Raw genomic sequence first — 24,869 nt, forward strand, 5'->3', positions numbered from 1 at the left:
ATCGGATTTCTATTCATCTTGGCATGCTCATACCTGGCCCGAGCTTCTTCACTAACAAAGCGATGCCTATCAAAAGTCGAAGAAGAGGAAGAAGCGGAAGTACCTCTTTGTTTCTTCTTTGGAGCCATAGTAGTGGATGAGAGAGATTTTGGGGAAATCGGAGAAGATGACGCTTGAATTCCGAAGGATGAGCTTGCCCACGATGCTTGAGTCTTGATGGTAGGAGAGATTGCCTGCAAGAAGATGAGAGGAGAGTGAAAGGGGGTTAGGGATTGAGAGGAGTAATTTGGGAAATTTCGTGCAGAATGGGAAGGGGAAAGGGGAATTCGCGCTTATTAAAGCGGTCGCGCTCGAGCGGTAAAAAGTTACCGCTCGAGCGCCAACCGTCTGGAATCCAAAGTGAGTTGCGCGCTCGAGCGGTACAAAAATACCGCCCGAGCGCCAACTTTCTGTCCCGAATCACACATTTTTTTTTTTTTTGAATAAAAACATGAAATAACACTAAAATCAAATTGAATGCAAGATGAAGGGAAAGAAAAAATAGTTCTCAATTTATAGTCGAGAGCTTGACTGTCGGTCCGTCTCAGTTCGGATGATCTTGGAACCGTGTGATTCCAAGTTGTGGCTCAACTGTGCCACCCATGTAGTGCTTGAGGCGCTGGGCATTGACCGTGAATGTCCCGTCCTTCCCATCTTTCAATTCGACAGCTCCCGATGGATGAACTTTCGAGATCACGAATGGACCGGACCATCGCGACTTCAATTTACCGGGAAACAAGCGCAACCGGGAGTTGTAGAGCAGAACACTTTCACCCTCCTTAAACTCTCTCTCGATGATTCTCTTGTCATGCGCCTTTTTGGTTTTTTCCTTGTAAGACAGTGCAAGATCGTAAGCCAAATTCCGGAACTCCTCCAATTGGTCCAACTGAAGCAAACGCTGTTCACCTGCATCAGTAAAATTAAAGTTTAGCGCTTTTGTGGCCCAGTATGCTCGATGCTCTAACTCAACAGGTAGATGACATGCTTTACCAAACAAAAGCCTATACGGTGTAGTGCCTATAGGTGTTTTGAAAGCAGTCCTATACGCCCAAAGAGCATCATCTAACCTCACCGACCAATCTTTCCTACTGACACCTACTACTTTCTCCAAAATTCGCTTAATCTCACGATTCGACACTTCCACTTGACCACTCGTCTGTGGGTGATAAGGGGTAGAGATTTTATGTGTGACACCATATTTGCTCAAAAGTTTTTCAAAGAGTTTGTTGCAAAAATGAGTGCCACCATCACTAATGATTGCTTGTGGTGTTCCAAAGCGGTTAAAAATGTTTTTCTTCAAAAATTTTAGAACCACTTGAGCATCATTAGTGGCGTATGCTTCCGCCTCTACCCACTTAGACACATAATCCACCGCCACCAAAATGTATTTTTTCGTGGAAGAACTGGGAAACGGTCCCATGAAATCTATCCCCCATACATCAAAAACCTCACACTCAATGATATTATTTAAAGGCATTTCGTGACGGTTAGAGATGTTACCTGACCGTTGGCATTTATCACAATGTAGCACATAAGAACGAGCATCTTTAAAGAGGGTTGGCCAATAAAAGCCATATTCGAGTACCTTAGACGCCGTCCTCGTTGGTCCAAAGTGACCACCTACCTCACGATCATGGCAATGGTTGAGAATCTTATAAAACTCTTCCTCCGCAACACACCGTCTTATCATGGAATCTGCACAAATCTTAAACAAGAACGGTTCCTCCCAAAAATAGTATTTCACGTCAGAAAAGAATTTCTTTCGTTGGTGAAAAGATAGGTTTGGTGGAGGTGTGCCTGTGACAAGATAGTTAGCGAAATTTGCATACCATGGACAATTTCTCACCTCAAATAGTTGCTCATCCGGGAACCAATCATTGATAGCATGCTCAACAGAATCATTACAAATACATTCTAATCTAGACAAATGATCTGCTACCACATTCTCAACACCCTTCTTGTCCTTGATCTCTAAATCAAACTCTTGCAACAATAATATCCACCGAAGTAAGCGTGGCTTTGCATCTTTTTTAGCAAGTAAATATTTGAGGGCCGAATGATCAGTGAAAACAATTATTTTGGACAAAACAAGGTATGAATGAAATTTGTCAAGTGCAAACACTACGGCTAATAATTCCTTCTCAGTTGTTGCGTAATTTAATTGAGCCTCATCTAAGGTCTTACTTGCATAGTAGATTGTATGAAATACCTTGTTTTGTCGCTGGCCAAGCACGGCCCCCACTGCAGTGTCGCTGGCGTCGCACATTATCTCGAAAGGTAGATCCCAATCCGGTGCCACCAAGACAGGAGCCGTCACCAAGCGCTCCTTCAGATTCTCATATGCCTGTAAACAGTCAGAAGTGAAATCAAATGGCACATCTTTCATAAGTAAAGAAGAGAGAGGTTTTGCAATTTTTGAAAAATCTTTTATGAAACGCCGATAAAAACCGGCGTGGCCTAGAAAACTTCTAACTCCCTTTATGGACGCCGGAGGTGGTAACTTCTTGATGACTTCCACTTTCGCCTTGTCCACCTCTATCCCGTGCTCCGAAATCTTGTGCCCTAGGACAATGCCCTCTTGTACCATGAAATGGCACTTTTCCCAATTGACCACCAAGTTGGTTTCTTCGCACCTCATCAACACCACCTGCAAGTTCTGCAAACAGTCATCAAAAGACGGTCCGAAAATAGAGAAGTCATCCATAAATATTTCAAGAAAAATTTCTATCATATCATGGAATATAGCGGTCATGCAACGTTGAAAGGTGGCGGGTGCATTACACAAACCAAAGAGCATTCTTCTAAAAGCAAAAGTGCCATAAGGACAAGTGAAAGTGGTTTTCTCTTGGTCCTCGGGCGCAATCATGATTTGGTTATACCCAGAATACCCATCTAAAAAACAATAAAACTCATGACCCGCTAACCTCTCAAGCATTTGATCAATAAAAGGGAGGGGAAAGTGGTCTTTTCGGGTGGCATCATTCAATTTCCTATAGTCAATGCATACACGCCATCCCGTGACAGTCCTGGTGGGTATTAGTTCATTCTTATCATTTGTAATCACAGTAATACCACCCTTCTTTGGCACACATTGAACAGGACTTATCCATGCACTATCAGATATAGGATAGATAATACCTGCATCGAGAAGCTTAATCGTCTCAGCTTTCACTACCTCTTGCATATTAGGATTCAATCTTCGCTGAGGTTGCACAAGAGGTGAGTACTTGTCTTCCATCAATATCTTGTGCATGCAGACTGAGGGATTGATCCCTTTGATATCCGCCACCTTCCATGCAAATGCGCCCTTGTGCGCTTTTAGAACCTCCACTAGTTTGGCTTCCATCACATCTGTCAAAGCGGCAGAAATAATGACAGGTAATGTCCACTTTCACTAGCACATCCTCAATCACTCCGCGGGGGTACTTGACAGACCTGTCAGCCAGTTGTAAAGACATCCTCGTCGGCTTAGGCTCTCCTAATCCGAGTTTCCTGAAAACAGATAAGGGCATCAGATTAATACTTGCACCAAGATCACACAACGCTTTACGAAAAACATCACCAATCATGCAAGGGATAGAAAAACTCCCTGGGTCTTTTAGTTTCGGTGGGATTTTGTTTTGCACCAAAGCAGAGCAACTCTCAGTCAAGTTCACTGTCATGTGATCCTCCAATTTTCGCTTGTTAGCTAAGATGTCCTTTAAGAATTTGGCATAACTAGGCATTTGCATTAAAGCATCGGCAAAGGGAATATTGATATGCAATTTTTTAAACACCTCAAGAAATTTACCGAATTGTGCATCTAGTTTTGCCTTTTTCAATGCTGCGGGGAAAGGCGGGGGGATAACAATCTTAGGATGTGCCGTGGGTGCTGGTGTAGAGTTAGATGACTTACCTTTTGACGCCTCAGCATGCTCATCCGATACTTGGTTTTTCTCTTTCTCTCTAGGCTCCAAAATCTTTCCACTCTTCAACTCAATGGCCTTCACTTGCTCTTTTGGATTAGTTTCGGTGTTGCTTGGCAAGGTGCCCGGCTCTCGATTTGCTATCATCTTGGCCAATTGCCCAATCTGAGTTTCGAGCCCCTTAATCGACGCATCTTGATTTTGAAGTCTAGTTTCAGTGGATGAAATAAACTTAGACATCATTTGCTCCAAGTTGGACTTTTCTTCTCTAGGAGGATCGGATCTGTACATTGGTTGTTTGCCATATTGTTGTCCTCCTTGCGGTCTAGTTTGACTGTTTTGACCGCCCCATGAGAAGTTAGGATGTTGCCTCCACCCAGGATTGTATGTGTTCGAATAAGGGTCATGCCTTGGGCGGTTTTGGACTCCTACTTGATGCACCGGTGCTCCTTCGGGCACATAGAATGGATTGTCATCTTGACAGTCTTTCACATAGTGCTCACCCCCACATTTCTCACAGAATACCTCTTGCAAACGCATAGCCGTGCCACCCATGTTCAAGCCATCCAGTTTCCTGTTTAACACATCAAGTTGTGCAGTAATAGCAGATAAATCAGTTACCTGGTGAATCCCTACACTTTTCCGTTGATTGTTCCTGTCAGATTGAGGGTGATAACTGCTAGCAGCCATCTCCTCCAGTAGCTCATACCCTTCCTCAGCAGTTTTTCTCAATAGATTTCCACAAGCAGCAGCATCTATCATAGTACGATTAGGAGTGAGCAAGCCATAATAGAAGGTTTGAACGACTAACCCAAGTGGCAACTCGTGATGTGGGCATCTTCGTAATAGGTCTTTGAAACGCTCCCATGCCTCATATAGTGACTCTTGATCGAACTGAGCAAATATTGTGATGTCTGCCCGCAGCTTCATGGTCTTCGATGGAGGAAAGTATTTGATGAGAAACGCCTTCGCCATGTCCTCCCATGTAGCTATCGAACCTACAGGTAAACAATTCAACCAAGCTTTAGCTTTATCACGCAAAGAGAAAGGAAATAAACGCAGTCTAACAGCATCATCAGAAACTCCATTAAATTTAAAAGTATCGCAAATCTCAAGAAAATCCGCGATGTGTGTGTTTGGATCGTCCACAGCAGTTCCTCCAAATTGGACGGTGTTCTGAATCATCTGGATAATGGCTGGTTTTATTTCGAATTGGTTTGCCCGCACAATCGGCCTCACAATGCTGGGGCGTGCACCATCCAAAGAAGGTTGGGCATACTCTAACATGGGTATGCGGCGTGGCATCTCAATTCGTCTCTCGTTTTGGCGCTCCGCCTCCTGCTCTGGCTCGTGCCTCTCCATCAGTTCCTTAAGTCTTTGCTGTTGTCTTCGCCTGCGGAAAGTCCTTTCAATTTCAGGGTCACACTCAGGCTCCAAGTCAAGTGACTTTGGCATGCACCGGAAGAGATATCTGAATTAAAATATGGAGTGTTAGTTCGGTAAAAATAAAATACACTAAAGAAAATAACTAAAAATATAATTATAGATTAACAGTCCCAGGCGACGGCGCCAAAAACTTGATCGAGCAAAACTTGCACAGTAAAATCCCCAATAAAAATATGATTTTGTATGCTCAAAATAAATCGCAAGTGCACGATGTCAAGTAATAGTATAGTGTATATGAATACGAGTATCGTTCCACTGGAGGCTGTATTTAACAATTATTATTTTAGTTATTAAAACTTTAGCGACGAAATTTGATTGTTTGTTTATAACTACTAAAATGCAAGAAAATTAAATAAACAAGTTCAACGATTAAATGATAAAATATGAATGCTAAACCAATGGATTAAATTTCAAATGATAAAAGAATTTGTTGGGACTTCTGGTTCACCTACCCCTTATTAATTAATTAATTCGTTCGATTGTGTTCTACGCTTCCGACATGATTTCCTATTCAATTGAACACGCTCTCTCGAGCTATGCCAAACTAATTCACTCAATGAAGTAATTAAATGTCTTTAATCATTTATCAAGAATGAACCGCATTTCGATTGATGAAATCCCCTAGTTTTCGACCCTAAGGACTATGACTATCGGCACGTATCCAATTTCATATGTCTATGCAAATTGTAGATCCGCAGATTATACTACTCGATCCTATCACTAGTTATTCTCTCGAACTCACTCGTGATATAAAATTGTCGTAAGAGTTAGCTACGCTCAAACGACACAATAAAAATCGTAATACAATCAAGAGCAACGCACAACTCAAAATATAAATTAATCAACTAAAAGTTTGGGGTAGGATCCCCTTCAATCCCAACAAATATGAAAGTTAGCTACTAGAATTCATAATTAAAATAAGCAAAACAATGTTTAAACAAAGAAAAATAAACTAGAAATACTAGGCGTGACGAAATCTGCGAAGAACGATGCCCGGAAACCGTCGAATCTTTAATCCAAGTGCAAAAGCTCTCCCCAAAAATCCTTTTTGGCTCTCCAAATCTGTCTGAATCCTCTTCAAAAGTCGACCCATCCTTTTTTCCATAGCAACCCCCATCCAAAATAAGGTAAGAAATAGCGTCCAAAATTTTCCAAAAATATTTCTACCGCCCGAGCGCCACACTCTCTGTAAGTTGCTGGACTTGTGCGGCATTCGCGCTCGGGCGGTAGAAATATACCGCTCGAGCGCCACACTCTCTGTCTTGGCCCTTTGTCTTCTCGCGCCCGGGCGGTATAAAAGTACCGCTCGGGCGCCAACTTTCTGTAACGATGGCTTCCGAAGACACCTTCTCGCGCTCGGGCGGTAGAAAATCACCGCCCGAGCGCCAACGTTCTGTCTTGTTTCCTCGGCTGGTCTTCTGTGGCGCCCGGGCGGTAAATTTCTACCGCTCGGGCGCCAAGTATTCTGTCCAACTTCTTGGATTCCACATTTTTCTCCGCTGTCCGACCATTTTTCCTGCAGATTCACCACACACGAGTGAGACATGATAAAATGCCAATGATTACTCTAAAATGAACAAAATGTAGATGAAATGCATGCATGCACAATGCAAACACAACTAAAACTAATGCAATAAACACGTAAAAACACCACCTATCATCTAACATGACAAGAACATCATATACGAATCCTATTCAATTCTGACAATAGTCTAATTTCAAAACTTGTCAAAACGTAGCAAAACTTACGTCAAGTTGTAGTCGACGTCGATAGGAACACAATACCGTATTCAGATTCAAAATCGAACGGACATATTTCTCGTAAATTAATTTCGAAATTTACGAACGACGCCTTTCCCCAAAGCTTTCCTTTCCCTTTCTTTCCTGATCCTTAACGTTTATATGTATATATATATACACTCATGCTGCATACGAGAGACCAAGTGGCATTCTCACGTTTTGCATGACTGGCGCTCGGGCGGTAAGAAACTACCGCTCGAGCGCGGCAGTTTCTGCCCAAGATTTTCAACTTGCACCCTTGGCGCTCGGGCGGTAATATTCTACCGCTCGGGCGCCACATCTTCTGCCCGAGACACATTTCTGTTGAACATTGGCGCTCGGGCGGTCAAAAACCACCGCTCGGGCGCCACACTCTCTGCCCAACTTCCTCGAATTTCACATGTCGTCTTATTTTCATGTTCCGATTAATCCTTTCATAATCATATCAAATTATATATCAATAATTATAGATTACTAGGATTAAATTTCCGGGCATTACATTTCTCCCCCTCTAAGATATGATTTCGTCCCCGAAATCACAAACACTCAACTCGTGTTATACAGATAATCAGATCATATCTCAAATCAGATACCGGAAGGAGATGTACAGAATATGCAATAAGCTCATATCAACAACATCATTCGTGATAAAATCAACCTCAGAACCATGGCTATACAACATCCGTATATACCAATCAATCAACTCATAACAATCAATATCCTTATCTGTTAATCCCAGTCAAAGACATATTCAATCTTCGGCTTCAAATACTAACAATCATCATCCGACGTTAGCATATTTAGTCTATGTATTATGAGCTATCCTCTTTTCTTCTGAATCAGTTCTATTTTCTTTATCAGATCACTGATCTTAGCAAATCTGCTCTCAAGCATCACTGTAATATCATTCCCATACGAAGGAAATTCACAGTTCTCACGGTACAATACTTCAACTCAAGCTATTTCGATACTCGTTTAATAGCTATTATCATACAATAGTTTAAAAGTGACAATGAATCATGTCAACTAGTGCTATAATCCAGCACTACATTTCCTGGATATCCTCCAGTATCAGGATAGTTCACTCCGACTATCCGTCAATCTATAAATCATAGATGAAAAATCATGTTATACACTCAGCCAAAAGTATAAAATCAAACGAAAATTATAAAATCAACTTTGGCATTTAATACAATCTGACTCCTTTTCTGACATCTCTCTCAGTCGTCTGGTCATATTTGTACGCCATCCTGTACCATATAACGTATACAGATTTGAACAATCGTTCAATCATAACCACTATCTTGGCAAGATTACAGTAGTGTCATCACACCATCTATAGAAATGTATTCCCATTTCTATTTAGAAATCAAATATCAAGATCATTAATCTAAAAGTTTCTATCTGTCTGTCTTCATCTGTCAGCGATTTAGACATTTCAATACACATTCTGACATAACTGATTTTCATCTGTTTACTTCAAAACTGTCTATTCGAATTATCACACATTTCCTGTTACCAGAATAATATTGAATCTACTATTGTGTGCATCTGACAATACCTGTCAAGTTCCAATTCGAATATCTGACACAAACAAATCAGTTAATAATATAAATTAAAGAAAAATACATACCTGGTATTCAGTTCTGACTATCAAAATCAAGTTCTGGACAGTCTGCTCAAACTTCTGAACTGCTTTAATCTTCAAAATCAGTTCTGACTCGACTGAACTGTGTGTAAGCTCAACGGTTCATAACAATCGGTATCAAACACGGATTCAGAATGATAACAATATCAGATCAGATTCAGAATATCAATACACAATACTGATTTAATAACTGCATAGAATCAATTTCTGACATTTCGAAAATTCTGCTATATTCAATGTCGTTCTCCTGTATTCAATGTCGTTCTCAGCCACTGACCATGGTCTCACAGTGCTACAATCAATCAGTATACTATCTTCAGATATCACAGACTCTGAATACAATCTGTTACAATCCCAATTCATATCCAAACAATTCTGTATACAACACTCTCAGTACCCAGAATATTCAATATAAATGTCAACTGTTCGATTCAATCAATCATATGCTACGAATATATCAAAAGATCATAGATAAAACGAGCATAAAATCATCAGAACACTTCCGAGCACAGGATTTATCAACCCATGATTGGAACTGAAGTACTTTACAGAGAAACATATACTTAGATGTAACTCTAACTTTCAAGCAGTAATTCTTTCAACTGATATATCATTTCTCTCAATTCAATCAATATCAGTCTATAAGAAATTCTCAAATGAAACCAATACCTGGAATAACATCAAGGCCGAAGTCACTCTCCCTGATACAGGACCAACCTGAAATCTCATCTGCCAGCCTATAGCAAACTTCCTGCTACTAGTAAATCAATCCCTGATAGGCTCATCTTCAGTCATCAACTGAATACATAAGGAATTACTCCATTCCTTTCGATATGATAGAGGTACAAACCTTTGATAAAATTCAACTTTGAAAAGTTTCCACGTAATCGTGAAACCACGCTGTGCTATGGCTTCCCGGGTTATCAGCCACCAACTCCTAGCGACTTCCCGTAGTTGATTCCCAACCAATTTAATTCTGCACTCATCTGTGAATCCCAGAAATTCAAACAACATTTCAATCTCCTCCAGCCAAGTCTCACAATCAGCTGGTGCTTCAACACCCCTCAATATCGGTGGTTGAAACGACTGAAACCTTATCATCTGTGTTTCCATCAGAGTTTCAGACACATCCATCTGATCATACGATGTACTACCCCGTTCTGGAATCCTTCTAGGAGGAATATCTGATAATCACAGGCGTTAGTAGTAACAAGAGACAAATCCGTCTCAATCCCAATCCTGATCAGCTTACCTCTGATCAAGAATTGGTTCTGATCCAGTTTCAAATAATACATATTACCAAATCAACTCAGATATTCAGGTAACATGTAGCTTAAGATACAGTAAAAACATACTGAAATCTTAGCATATACAATGTAGTTTCAACATTATTTTCAATCATGTGCCATATAAATCCAGGCAGTAAAACATAATATCATGCTAGCATACACAATGTAATTCCACACTATACTCATAGTTGTCAAGGGCGCAAGGCGCACCGAGGTGCATAAAGGCTCTGGAGCCTGAGGCGCGAGGCGCAAGGCGAGGCGCGCCTCTTACTGAAGCAAGGCGCACATTTTTAATTTTTTTTTAAAAATATATTTAGCTTATAATAATATGTTAAAATATGAAATAATTAAGTCACAATATCACACAAAACAACAAATAATTAATAAGTTCATAACAATAAGTAACACAATTAAAATTCTTCAATCATCCTGAGAAGTTACGTTTGGGGTTGGTTTGGGCTTTTACATTTTAAGTTACTATTAAAAAAAACTGAGAAGTTGTATTTTCAAAATGCAACATCTCTGTTACTGAATTTGTTTTTAAAAAAAAAAGCAACTCAGGCGCACCTCAGGCGCACCCGAGAGCCTTTCCAAGGCAAGCCCAGGCGCGCGCCTGGGCGAGCCTTTGGGAATCGTTGCGCCTGGGATGGCCCCAGGCGCAACGCCCACGCCTGGTGGCGCCTCTCGCCTTGAGGCGAGAGGCGCTCGCCTTTGACAACTATGACTATACTCAATCATATGCTAGCCAACACATGCAAGGAAAGAAAACTCATTCTACCCCGCTCACTCTCCTCTATCTCAGTGCTAAGGAACCTACAGTTCAAGGACCTAGGCTCTGATACCACCTGTTGTGGGGACCCGGACGCTAATCCAGTTCTTAATCGTCATTGGGACTAATTAATCACTTATAATAAACAGGGTCTAAATTTTTTTTCTAAAATACACAGCGGGAACGTAATGTAATTAAATTCAAATTACATATTAAACATAACATACAATTATTGTATAATCTACAATAATCCGACTAGGTTCAACTACATATCAGTGCTGAATCCTAAGTTGCTTCAAAGCCCGGATCTCCACGCTATCTAGTCCAGCCTCGTACTCTTCTTGACCCTGATCCTAGCCCACCTGTTGACATGCACACATACAAACAAGACAACAGCCGATAACTCCGGTGAGATATAAATATTCCAGTATAAATCATGTATACATGCAATCATCTAAACCATATAATCGCGTATAACAGACAATCATATCATATATCAAAGTCATGATATGAATTAATAACAAGAATAAATCATATTCTAAACATGTACCCTAATCCGGAACATAAATCCATATCAAGAATAAAGTCTATTCTAAGCATGTACCAATATCAGGAACATAATTCAACATCCATCAGAATCAATCAATCAGACTGTCACTCAAACTCGTGACTCTACGTTTTAGAATAGACTCAATCCTAGCCTAGGGATCCCGGTTTCCAGACATTGGCATTCCATATCGACCAACAGTAATAGAAAAGACTCCAGTTCTATCCACGTCGATATAGTATCGATCACCAGAAATAGAAGAAGCTCTGTTTCTATCCACATCAGTATAGTATCGATCACCAGTAATAGAAAAAACTCCGATTCTATCCACATCGATATAACATCGATCAACAGTAATAGAAGAAGTTATGATTCTATCCACATCGATACAATACTGATCACCAGTAATAGAAGGAGCTATAATTCTATCCACATCGATAGCCAATTATCCAGCGACAAACTATGGCACTTCCGCCAATACAATATCTCATGACATCGTGCAATGTGCCCGTGGTACTCCTACCACTATCAGGCACTTCTGTCACAAAATTACTCGTCTAACACCTGTTATCTATAATTCAAGAGAACAAGTATATCAATCAACTCAATGCAAATATCAATGCAATAAGTAAAGTATGTGATTTAGGGAAACTCGAGTCAAACCTCACCCGAGTTGTGCAATCCCAACTCAACATTAATTTATACCTTTATCTTCTCGCTCAGAAGAAGAAGAAGAAGTCCCGACTCTATCTCGGTCCATTCCCAATCTGGTAATAACAATACCGAACAGATATAATATCAATATTCAATGCAATACATGTTCTGATCACAATAAAATCTGATCAATGTCAATTGAGATACGATCTAATCCATATCGACGATATCACGATATAATCAAAATCACTATCGAATCTGTTCAATATCAATCAACTGATGTTTCGACGGCATAACAATACAGTCTTGATAACCCCGTCAGTCCAAACATCACAGATATAATACCAGAACTCATAATTAATGTCGATATCAGTCATAATCTCAATAACCATACATATCTGATATGAGTTCTCAGTCAAATCGACTCCAAAAATCATAACAGTTACATAATCAGCCTATTCTTCGATCTGGCTTCGATTTTACGATGTCTAACATGACAAGAACATCATATACGAATCCTATTCAATTCTGACAATAGTCTAATTTCAAAACATGTCAAAACGTAGCAAAACTTACGTCAAGTTGTAGTCGACGTCGATAGGAACACAATACCGTATTCAGATTCAAAATCGAACGGACAGATTTCTCGTAAATTAATTTCGAAATTTACGAACGACGCCTTTCCCCAAAGCTTTCTTTTCCCTTTCTTTCCTGATCCTTAACGTTTATATGTATATATATATATATACACTCATGCTGCATACGAGAGACCAAGTGGCATTCTCACGTTTTGCATGACTGGCGCTCGGGCGGTAAGAAACTACCGCTCGAGCGCGGCAGTTTCTGCCCAAGATTTTCAACTTGCACCCTTGGCGCTCGGGCGGTAATATTCTACCGCTCGGGCGCCACATCTTCTGCCCGAGACACATTTCTGTTGAACATTGGCGCTCGGGCGGTCAAAAACCACCGCTCGGGCGCCACACTCTCTGCCCAACTTCCTCGAATTTCACATGTCGTCTTATTTTCATGTTCCGATTAATCCTTTCATAATCATATCAAATTATATATCAATAATTATAGATTACTAGGATTAAATTTCCGGGCATTACAGTATCCCTTGTTTTTAGTCAAAAGAGACGACTTGTTGAAGGTAGGCCATTTATTTAGTTTCGACCAGTCACGAGGAAACTTTTAAACTCTGAAAATTATTGTTCTCACCATATTGCCAAATTTCTGGGAGGATCATTAGAACTTTGATAGAAGTTGATGGTAGAAACCACATCATTTTCACATGTGGATGATTGAACGACCAAAATTGAAAATTGTTAGCGACTGTTTTTCATTTAATTATCCCTTCCACCAGCAGCTTTACAACAATATCAAGGAGCAATCAGCACAAGTCACCTTGCCTGTACCAATCAAACAGGGCTCATTCCACGTGGATTTTCCCGAGCCTGATCCGGAAGATGTAAAAATAGCTCAGACTAAGAAAATGAGTTTCAAAGTATCCGTAACTAAAACGGGGTTTCCCACTCGTTACACAAGCTTAACATAAAAGGTGATTGAAATTGGATGCTGATGTTGATGGAGTTTGACTGGATACTACTTATTCCAAGGTTGTGATGTAGAATTCTTGCATTATGTGGATGCAAGTTTCTTGACAGGCTATGAATGCATCATTTTAGAAATACTTCGGATTTGAACAAGAGATATATGCTGAGTTTCTTGCGAAGTGTTGCATCTATCTTATGGATTGGATACCAAATGGCTTGAGTATTTGAGCTTTGAGCCTCTATGGGTAGTGGGAAGCGGAATGGAGGCTTCTTACATGTGTTTAATCTATTCTTGCCACGAACCAGAACATTGTTGTGTATCAAAAGTTATAGATAATATAACTTGTGCACATTTAAATCTTTTAATCTATATCGAACTCCATACATGATGTTTCGACTGTTTGTGATATAACTGCATAAAACATCCTTATCCTCGGTTTAGTTCAACCTATCCTTGGAGTAATATCACAAATGTATATCCAAAAATCCACAATTATTTTTATATGTGAGATCCGTGATTATTTCAATGGATCTCATTTGTGAAAATCAATGAGGACCATTGGATTCAACTCTAGTAAAATCCATAATGTTAGCTTCTATTTGACCATTATGCTCATGTTGTAGACTCCATTCTTGCGAGTTGTGAACTTCTCAAATAATAACATGCTATTCTCACATGTCATAAACCAAAAATTTCTGCAACAAGTAAAAGCAAAAAGAATGAATATTGGGCCGCCTAAAGATTCAAAAAGTACATAAACCAACTTGTTGCAGAAATTTCTTTGTGCTTCCAGAAGGTCCGCCTCTTGCAAAAAGTAAGATTCACCATATTTTCTGCAAGTGCAGGAAAGTTAGAGGCACGTCATGCAAGTTGGACTCCAAAAGTAAGAATCACGCCGTCTGGAGGCTTAACTTTGACAAATGGAAGATGGAAAATTTATCTAGAGATAGACAAACGGACAATATAGCAGACTGGAGAAGTATGTTCACAATTGCAGTTTGGTGAATTTGGAAATGGATGAATGATTATGTGTTTAGAAACAATAAGATGGAGGTCAGATTGAAGATTAAGTGGATCAAGTAACAATATCGGGATATTAGGGATGGTTTCTCATCAAAGAAAGTAATGTCAATAACATGAATGCCTACAAAGATCAGTCCATTAAGTGGATTCCTCCACCTAAAGAATGGTGTGCTCTGAATGTGGATGGATGCGTTAATCTTCAAGGCCAAGGGTAGGTGGAGGAGGTCTCCTGAGAAAAGAATATGCAAAATGGATCAAGGGCTTCATCGATAACATCGGCGTTTGCACAAGTGAGGAATCGGAACTATGGGTCGTATACAAATGCTTGGAAATTACATGGGAGTCAGGGTACAATAAGGTGGTGTTTGAAATCGACTCAGAGATAGTAATAAAGTGGCTTTATAGAGTAGGGGCATAATATTCATCCTCGTTCAATTTGGTATCCCAATGTAAGAAATATTCGCTAAAGAATGAGAAGTCATCATGCATCATATCTAGAGTGAGCTGTGAACAAAACAAAGCAGGAGACTTCTTGACATCAACAACCCTTAATTATGATAGAAGTTGGACTACAATTGAGATCTCCCTGTAAGATTAAAAGAGGTTATGAGAGAAGACATGCTGAGAATGAGCTTCGCCAAAAGGGTGTTAATAAGAAACGTTTTGTAATTGATGTCATCATCCTGTAGATAAAAAAAATTGAATGAGATCATACTCCAAAAAAATGAGAGTGACTCGAGTTCGAGAATCACTCTTCTTGATTAAAAAAAACGAAGAGAAAGAGAAGAGAAGAGAAGAGAAGAGAAGAGAGAAGACATAAAAGAGATGCTATATATCAATTTTTCAAATCTCAATCAAATTTTACGTATTGAATTCACATCCATTTTTTATATTACTAATGTCTACAAATGTTTATATCGTTAGACATTTTATAAATTATTTTTACTTCTACTATTGAACTTACCATTTTTCTTTATTGATCTTAATTATTCAATTTTATTATTTACTCATAACATTCTATAGGGGACGATAGTTTGCCTTTGTCTCTAAAAAAATTTTATTTTCCAAAATACTCAATTCATCATATTATTAGTTTAAAAGAAAATAAAACATAACAAAATGAAACTCAAACATTAACTTTAAATTATAGAATCACTCTAAAATAATCATTATATATTTCACACAAATTTATTACATATAAAGTTATTCCCCATACCGAGTCTAGTAGTAGATAATTGCATATTTAGTTATTAAATATATAATTGATTTTTATTTTAATTTAAAAATAACATATCCAAAAAACAAGAACTTATTTCTTCATTATTTTAACAATAATAAATTATTTTGACTATCCTCCGAAAACGAATATTATAATGTTTTTAATTTAAATATTTTTTTATTTTTAACTTTCAAATATATAATTTTCTATTTAATTTTTAAAAGAAAAACATCTGACAAACGATATTCAACATGCTGTAGCTAGCACGCACCGTTGGCGAAATAATAGGAATCTCGCATGGATCCAACGTAGAATTTTCTCGTAGATTTTTAGGATTCAGCGCTGCACAGCTGTCAGAACATACACCTGTGTTAAGTTTTGTCCTCTCTTCCGTCTCTGTTTTTGTCTGCAGGTGGCAGCCGTCTCCGCCCGGGAAGGATGTCGTCTGGAAGGTATATGGCATACTCACCGTCACCATCCGGTCCTCACTCTCCGCGCTTCAGTGCTGGAGCTGCCGGAATTCGCTCCGCTTCTGCTGTAGTAGAACAAGAGAAGTACTTTCTTGTTTCTTGTTGTGGTTTTTTGTATCAAGTGTTGTGTTTGAAGAAATCGGTAGCTTTATTTATAGTTTTTGTTTATGAGAGGAATCGATGGTTTTGACTTGATGTCGACTCCCCGTGGATCTTTGTTTTTTCTTTTATTTGTTTCTTCCGTTATTGAGTAGAATCTTGTGAGATGTATGGTGACAATTGCTTCCTTCCTTCAATTGTTTGGTAAGCAGAGACCATCTCAAGATTTGATTGATTTAATGTCCTTTTATATTCTTCGGTCTCCCCGCAGTTGATCACCACCCCCCTTGGTTCTTCTCCGGCCTCTTGAGAAAACAGAATCACGATATATTTTAACTAAGCAAGAATTTGATGGGGCATATTTTCTTGGATTTGATTGTTCTATAACTCCGTTTTTCTCCTTTCTTTCTTATGTTTCCATTGCTACTTTCTGTGCTAAAACTAAATACTGTTTCACTTTGATAGGTATTTATCAGAATTGCTTGCTGAACGGAACTCTCTTTATCCATTTATGGCCGTGCTTACACACAGCTACCGGTTTTTGAATCAAGGCATGTATATAGCTTTATATGTTCTCTATCATTTGATTATACTACCACGAAAGAAATGTCTCTGAATGTTTTCCTTCCTGTGTTTTGGTTAGGTGAAGTTAACTGATAACAACTAATCACTCAATTTCAATGTTTACTTAGAAACACTTGAGATGATATACTCTGCGCGTATCCACTTTAAAACACAATCATCGATAAGTAGGGCATTGCGTATTGTAATGTTAGATTAAGCATGCAAGCCTACTTGTTCGGATTGTTGTTTAATATGATTGGCAGAAACTTGAATAACTTTGGTATCTATTTGTTTCTCTTAGTCATTGTTCTACCAGGTTGACTGGACTTAAGGGCTAAGTCCTCTATGACATTTTAATTCTCTGTCAATAGAGAACATATACTGAGCTCAATTCCTCTCACTTTCTGTGGTTTTTTTATGGGTTTTTTTAATTAGTATTAGAAAAAAGTAGCATGAAACCACCAAATGGGACAGCAATATCAAAAGCAGCTGCTGGTCTAGATGGCCCTGCAGTGTCAAACACATCAAATGACCATGCGGTATCAAAAACATCAAATGGACCAGTAGTGCTCATAGAATTGATTTGAGGGATAATCGTTGAGCTACAATAGCTCGGTTCTTGAAATATTGAACACCAATGAATTAAATCGAATTTAGTTTTAAAATCAAGTGGAAAACACTCAAAATAATCATCCTTATAAACCGATTAAACTTCTTGTAACGAAAGCCCAACAAGTGCCAAAACCACCTGATGGCCCAACCATGTCAACCCAGGAACTAACCCTAATGATGATTTTTGGTGTGCTAAAATTTTGTTGAAAATTATTTTGTCTGGCAACAAATAAATCGTATGGATATGGCCGGAAACCAACCTCATGCACTGTAGGCAATATAATGCTTACAATAATGCGTTCGTACCATTGAAAATCATCATCATCAGTTTACCTAGATCTGCAATGTTTTCACCTTGGACAAAATATCTCAAATATGTATTTAGTTACAAGAAAGCTAATGCAGTCGATGGTCTACCATTTGTGTCATCGTAATCAATGTGGTGCCTAATATAACTTCCTAAAATCATGTAACACCACCATTAACTTGAGAAATACCTTTCAAGTAATCTTCTGCCACAACTTTGTGTTTAGTGAGATTATCAATGGTGAATTAGAAGCCCTTTAATTTCTTATTATTATTGTTTTTTAAAATGAAATAAATTTCCATGAAAAAATGGTAAAAAGATTTTGTACATATACACTGGACATCCTCAGGAAATGATAACCGATACAAACTCAATCGACACCAAATGGTGTGCCAAGACACCAAAAATAGACAATCAAAAGACACCAAAAATAGACAATCAAACAACTACGATGGGCATACCTAGGAACATACACATACACGGAGCATACCATGGATCTCCAGCTGCAAATACACAGTGCATGCCCTGAGGCTCCATCTAAATATATGAAGATGCATAGGCTACATCTTCAGTCTCAGTTATGTATCCTATATATCAAAATTTGAACTTATGGTTTAATGTAGTCATCTTCAAATAATTTTTTCTTCCTCATATCCCAAATATAATATATAGTAGCTGCAATAGCCGCATATCAGATCTCCATAACCTTGGATGACCCTCGATACTGACTCCTAAATGCTCGAAGCAAAGCATGAGCCGACCCCATGAGTTTCTTTATCCCCAACCACCTCTTGAATCTTATCCATAACTCCCTTGTTTATTGACATGAGAAAAACAAATGCTCAAAGGACTCGACCGATTGTTTGCAAAGGATACATAACTTATCTAGAATATAAGGCTGACAATCCTTTGTCAGAAATTTCCCATGAGCAAAATTCCAGAAAACAATCTATGATATGGGAGGATACCCGGCTTCCAAACCAGGGGCTTCCATGGCCATTGCATAGGGTTGGGTGAAAACCAAAGATACGCTTTTCCCAACTTGTTTTTAACCACAAACCAATCTCTCATATGCAATGTTAGGGCCAGTTTGGATACAGAAACACTTAGCTTAAAAAAGGTAGAAGATTTTTGATATCTTGTTCGGGTAAAGCAGTAAAAAAGAGCTTATTTTAAGTTTTGAAGGAGAGCTATTAAAGAAGTATAAAAGATACATTTTGTAGATTTTGGCTTTTTAAGCGTTTCTTTTAAACAAAAGCTAGCTAGAACACAAGTTTTCAAATAAAATAGTTCTCCCTGTCTTTCTTTGTTTTTCTTTTTCACGAAACTTCTCGACTTTAATTAACTTATCAAGACTAGGTGTTGTTTATCCGTGCTGAGAAAACTATGTACTAATTTTTTAACCAATGTTAACATCTTATTATTGGAAATTCATCTTTTCGAAGCAGAGATATCACGTGTATCTACATTGTTGGGAAATGCATCCATTTTAGAACAAAATGGGTTTGAAGATGCAAGCCCTCAGGCTTCACGAGGAATATATTCAAATGGAGTAGCTAATGTCAGCAGATGGGCATCACCATTTCAAACAGAAGTATGGATATTAGCCATTAACATTACCTTTTGTTGTTCTATTTCTTTTACTTATTTAGAATATACATCAAGAAGTAATTCGACTTTTGAATTATGACTTGGTTACATCTTCTTCTTGCTTTAGCTTTAAGTTAGGCTTTTCTCATGACAGCTAGTTCTAAAACGAGTTCAAGAATGACGTAGGATTATCTTTACATATTCATTTTGGGATTTCACTTGTTATTTGTTTGGTGTCGTTTTGTTGCATTGATCTGACATCTGGTGAGCAAGTTGCAACTTAATTTTACCAGGTTATAGCTATGAGTTTCACAAATGTATTAGGTACCTGCTTCATGGTTTAGCTTTGGTCCTATTATGTGTGTTATTCTCTTTCCCCTTTCCATAAAAGTATTGACATGTGGTTTGCTTTGTTTTGTAACTTGCTTCATACTTGGGAAAAAGCTTTACTTCTTCTCTGGCTAACTAGCTGGATAACCTTATTCTGTTACGAAATGAGGATCATTTTCTGCTTTTTATGTTAGTGAGCATTGAATAATTACCACAATAACAGTAGTTGAGGCTCTTTGCTGCCGTGGTTTTGCTAATCAAACATTTTTGGGATTTTTAAAATATTTTGTTCTTGTCTATCATTTTGTCCTTAAAAATATTTCGAAGTTATACTTGGTAAAATCCTAATCACGAAGAATTTAAGAATGTTCTCTTTATTTTCATGTTTTCTTCCATAACACTATGGAGTTATCACATACAGATGTCAGGTTTGATGCAGTCCTCTTCTGCACAGAACTGGCTCGGTTCCCAAGGTAGTTCATCTGGCCTCATAGTCAAGCAAACTATCCGCGTTGACATACCAGTTGATCAATATCCCAATGTACTTCTTTGTTACGTTCTCTGAATGGTTTTCTCATATCAGTTTTGGGATTATTTTGTTTCTTGATGACTTGATCCCTTTTATTTGGATTTGCAGTTCAATTTTGTCGGCCGCCTTCTTGGTCCTAGAGGGAACTCTTTGAAGCGAGTCGAAGCAACTACTGATTGCCGTGTTCTGATCAGAGGGCGTGGCAGCATCAAGGACCCAGTGAGGGTAATATTCGTTTTGCTTGTGTGTGCCTGGGATGTGATTCTGACTGATTATTCCTTCTATCTGGCACTTGCATTTTTCTGCATGCGTTATTTTGATCAGAATCTGCAGAAATAATGAGTTTTGACACTTCGCTATATGTAGGAAGAGATGATGAGAGGGAAACCAGGATACGAGCATCTGAACGAACCACTCCACATACTTCTTGAGGCAGAATTGCCAGTTGAGATAATAGATTCCCGTCTAATGCAGGCGCAGGAGATAATTGAAGATTTGCTTAAACCAATGGTAACGCTTTCCTCCACCATTCAAATACCTGAGTTGCATTGTTCTAGCAGCAGAACTAACACTCATATTTTCAAATGAAGAAATTTCAAATCATGTCTATTTTTTTCTGAAAACTAAGGTAATGTTTTGTGGCGTTTTTGGGTGTTTTGAGAGAAGATTTTTTTGGAAAATGTGATCCATGTTTTGCAGATATCATTTTATTAAGAATTTGTTGAGTTAATAATGTGACATAGTGTATGTTTATTTATTTTGATAGTGTATGATGTATTTTAAATTTTTAAAACAAAAGTATAGTATTTTTGAGGAATGATAAAAAGTTGAATCTAAAATAAAGATGACGTTGGAAAAAATAAGAATGATACAACGGTAGATTTCTGAGAAATTCTATTGAAGAATTTGACATGAAAACGAAATTGTTTTCTAAAAACATTGTCCTATATTGTTTGGCTAAATCCCATCCTCAAATTTCTCGATGCTCTGACTGTCTTGTCTTCCTTTTCCTACTTAATAATCTCTGTGTTTTGACTCTGATATCGATTGCAATTGCCAAAAAAAAAAACGTAACACAGGATGAATCTGAAGACTTCTTCAAAAAGCAGCAGTTACGCGAACTTGCAATGCTCAACGGTACACTTCGAGAAGAAGGCTCTCAAATGTCTGGCTCTGTATCCCCCTTCCATGACAGCCTCGGAATGAAAAGGGCAAAAACCCAGGGGTAACGCTCGAACCTTAAAGTTCGTTCTTCCAGTAAACAGATGTTTCAAAGCCACATGTTCCACGGTGCTAGCGATTCCTCTAGCTTCCATCGAGACACTGGTACTGGATGGTGTATATCGTATGAATCGTGCTTTTATTAAATTTGTCATCAATACGTTAATATGATATGTCCTTCGGTTGAAGGCTTGCATGTTTGTATGTTTGCTTAGGTGGTTTGGTTAATGCATTGTCTTTGCTCACATTTTCATGTGATTACTTCATTTTATTGCAAGCTTGTGAATATGGAATTTGTGAGAAAATAGCTTGTGAATGTGATTATTCCATTTATTGCAAGTTTTTGCTTTTTATTTAAAATTTTTTTCTCTAGCTAGTTAACATTTTGCTAGAGAAGCGATTGTATTCCCCATTACCTCGATTTTGTAACTCTGTATTTATCCAGCCTTTGTTTCATTCTATGTTTAAGAGCTGGATTTGAATTTGAAAAAGTAGATTAAAGAGAGTGGGTGGACAAATTTTTATAATTAAATATAATCAACAAGTAATACTACCAAAAAAAAATTTGCAACGGTTTAAAAAAAAATAAATTTGCGGATAAACCGCCGCTAATGTTATTTAGCGACGGTTTATCACAATGTTGCTAAAGTAATCGTCCCTAAATTTTGCGACGGTTTTTCGGATTTTGCGACGGATTTTGCGATAGTTAAGAGAAAATATGTCGTTAAATTAAGGACAGATCTCGATGGTTCCCATGCAATGTCGTTAATGAACAACGGTGAATAGAGACTAATTAAAAGATATATAATAGATTAAATTATATTATTTTATGAGGCATAAAAATTAAATTGAATTTCTTCAAGAGTCGTAGTCATATCCACTTGACTAATTGGATATATTGACTCTTGCAGGAATTTGATTATAAGCCGATGAAAATGTGTAAGGCCCGAGATTTTATTACCGTAATCTGAGATTAATCTGAAATAATTTATTGAGTAATCGATATGATTATAGACAGAAAAGATCGGACCGGGAAAGACAAGATAATACATGAATATGCGCGAGCAGTCCAGTAGCCAACGTTTTGGGACAGAAGCTTTGGCGCATATGCGCCGGATTGAGGCTTGCGAAGCCGAGCATTGAGACAAGAGGTCTCGCGCATATGCGCGAGTTATGCAGAACAAGAACAAGACATTTGGCCTTACTTATGCAACGTGTGTGTGTGTGTGTCTATATATATATATATCAGCCTATATTCCTTCAGATGGATTAAAGGAAAAGAAACGGAGGGTCAGGGGAGTTTAACTTCCTTCGAAAAGTTTAAGTCGATTTGGGAGAAATCCGTCCGTCTGATTTTAAATCTGAGTATAGTACCGAGTTCTTAGCGACGACAGCTACAACTGGACGTAAGTTTTGTTACGTTTTGATATGTTTTGAAATTATGGTATTGTCAAAATTGAATATGAATCATATATGGTGTTTCTGATACAGTAGGCATTATATATCTGAAGTCAGATTGAAAAACAGACTGTGTATGAAATTGTTATGAATTTTCAGAAGTGATTCGATTGTAATTATACCAAATTGATATCAGACTTATGGTATTATTGGTTATGTGGTATTTGAATTGATATCTGATTTATATTGCATCACTGGGTATATTGATATTATTCAGACTTGAATCAGATAAGTTGTTGATTCATATATACTGAGATTGTATTACCGATATTGCGAGACTGTGCAGAATTGAAATGATATTTTGTATTGATATTGATTATGGGCCGGATTATTATATCTGTGATGTTGGGACTGACGGAGTTATCGAGATTGTATTATTATGCCGTCGAAACATCCGTAAATTGATATTGATCAGATTTGGTATTGGTTGAGATTGTATTGTGATATCATATGTCGATTGGCATTGATCAGATTATGTTTTGATTTGAGTATTGATTCAAAACAGGTTTTGAACTGAGTTATCTACTGATATTGTATCTATTCGATTGTCATTATCAGATTGGGTATGGACAGAGTTGAAGTCGAGACTTCGTATTCGTCAGACCAAGAAGATAAAGGTATAAGTCAATGTGGTATTGGGAGATCGACTTGAGTCGGTTTAGACTTGAGTTTCCCTAAATCACATACTTTACTTTATTGCATTGATTTGATTGATGTACTTGTTCTCTTGATTTATAGATAGCAGGTATTAGACGAGTAATCTTGTGACAGAAGCACATGGTAGTGGCGGGATCGCCACGGACACATTGCACGATCTCACAAGATATTGTATTGGCAATAGTGCCAAAGTCTGTCACCGGATGATTGGCTATCGATGTGGATAGAAATGTAGCTTCTTCTATTACTGGAGATCGGTACTGTATCGATGTGGATAGAATTATAACTTCTTCTATTACTGATGCTCGATATTATATCGATGTGGATAGAATCAGAGTTTTCTTCTATTACTGGTGATCGATACTATATCGATGTGGATAGAATCATAGCTTCTTCTATTACTGGTGATTAATACCATATCGATGTGGATAGAATCGGAATTTCTTCTATTACTGGTGATCGATATGGAATGCCAACTTCTGGAAACCGGGATCCCTAGACTAGGATTGAGTCTAGTCTGAATTGTAGAGTTACGAGCTTTGTCGACAGTCTGATATTGATTATGTTTCAGATTTTGATACATATTGTTGTTATCTGTTACATGCTTTATATTTGTTTATATGATTGCATGTTTCGTTGATTTATACTGGGATTATATTCTCACCGGAATTATCTGGCTGTTGTCTTGTTTGTATGTGTACATGACAACAGGTGGGACAGGATCAGGGTTGAGGAGATAAAGAGAGATCGTGATTAGAGTGGAGGCTCCGGACTTGGATTAGAGATAGGGTTGGACACTTGAGATTAGCTGTTAAACCTTAGTTGAATAAATGTATGTGGTACAGGATTTGTACTTTTATACTAAGATGTATATATGCTTTTATTTCACTACATTGTTTTTTTTTAAAAAAAAATCTAAGACCCTGTTTAGTATAATTGATTAATTAGTCCCAATGATGATTATGAAGTTGATTAGCGTCCGGGTCCCCACAAAATGTCTTTTCAAATGATTAATTATCAATATTTAACTTGAAAAATCTTAGAAATAGTTGTAAAATGACATTTTTAAAAATAATTTTTGTGATTTCAAAAAAAAAATTTTGTAATAGTTCTACTTTGGATGTTTTTACAGGCAAGGAATAAATTAGAAGTTATTTTAG

The 24,869-nt window shown here is 37.9% G+C and overlaps 2 protein-coding genes and 1 non-coding gene across 6 annotated transcripts in view; all 3 read left to right on the plus strand.

The window, feature by feature from the left end:
• LOC140822555 (uncharacterized) overlaps positions 1-14,465 on the plus strand; it is a 29,493-nt gene extending 15,028 nt beyond the window's left edge. For 3 of the 4 annotated variants that reach the window (XM_073183328.1, XM_073183347.1, XM_073183343.1), the window contains one exon: positions 13,440-14,465. In XM_073183328.1, the coding sequence (XP_073039429.1) occupies positions 13,440-13,631 (192 nt within the window). In that variant the 3' untranslated portion in view covers positions 13,632-14,465. The remainder of the gene's footprint in view (positions 1-13,439) is intronic. The other variant, XM_073183337.1, reaches the window with a different exon arrangement.
• On the plus strand, positions 4,765-4,870 carry LOC140824861 (small nucleolar RNA R71). Its single transcript, XR_012116480.1, has one exon. It is a non-coding gene; the product is annotated as a small nucleolar RNA R71 (small nucleolar RNA).
• Positions 14,466-16,109: 1,644 nt separating the features above from the next.
• On the plus strand, positions 16,110-21,673 carry LOC140822549 (KH domain-containing protein At5g56140-like). The gene is made up of 7 exons (XM_073183321.1): positions 16,110-16,426; positions 16,907-16,992; positions 19,373-19,518; positions 20,266-20,385; positions 20,482-20,598; positions 20,740-20,883; positions 21,453-21,673. Exons 1-7 carry the CDS (start codon positions 16,311-16,313, stop codon positions 21,600-21,602), a joined length of 879 nt encoding a protein of 292 aa, XP_073039422.1. The 5' UTR covers positions 16,110-16,310; the 3' UTR covers positions 21,603-21,673.
• Positions 21,674-24,869: the final 3,196 nt, after the last annotated feature.

The sequence above is a fragment of the Primulina eburnea genome, chromosome 2 (assembly GCF_022965805.1).
Source record: "Primulina eburnea isolate SZY01 chromosome 2, ASM2296580v1, whole genome shotgun sequence".
Lineage (NCBI taxonomy): Eukaryota > Viridiplantae > Streptophyta > Magnoliopsida > Lamiales > Gesneriaceae > Primulina > Primulina eburnea.

Bases quoted from the DNA above. Each gene is read 5' to 3' on its own strand.
- LOC140822549 (XM_073183321.1), top strand. From the start codon at position 16,311: ATGTCGTCTGGAAGGTATATGGCATACTCACCGTCACCATCCGGTCCT. The intron at 16,427-16,906 runs GTACTTTCTTGT...TCACTTTGATAG, and splicing joins GCTGTAGTAGAACAAGAGAA to GTATTTATCAGAATTGCTTG. The intron at 19,519-20,265 runs GTATGGATATTA...TATCACATACAG, and splicing joins CATCACCATTTCAAACAGAA to ATGTCAGGTTTGATGCAGTC.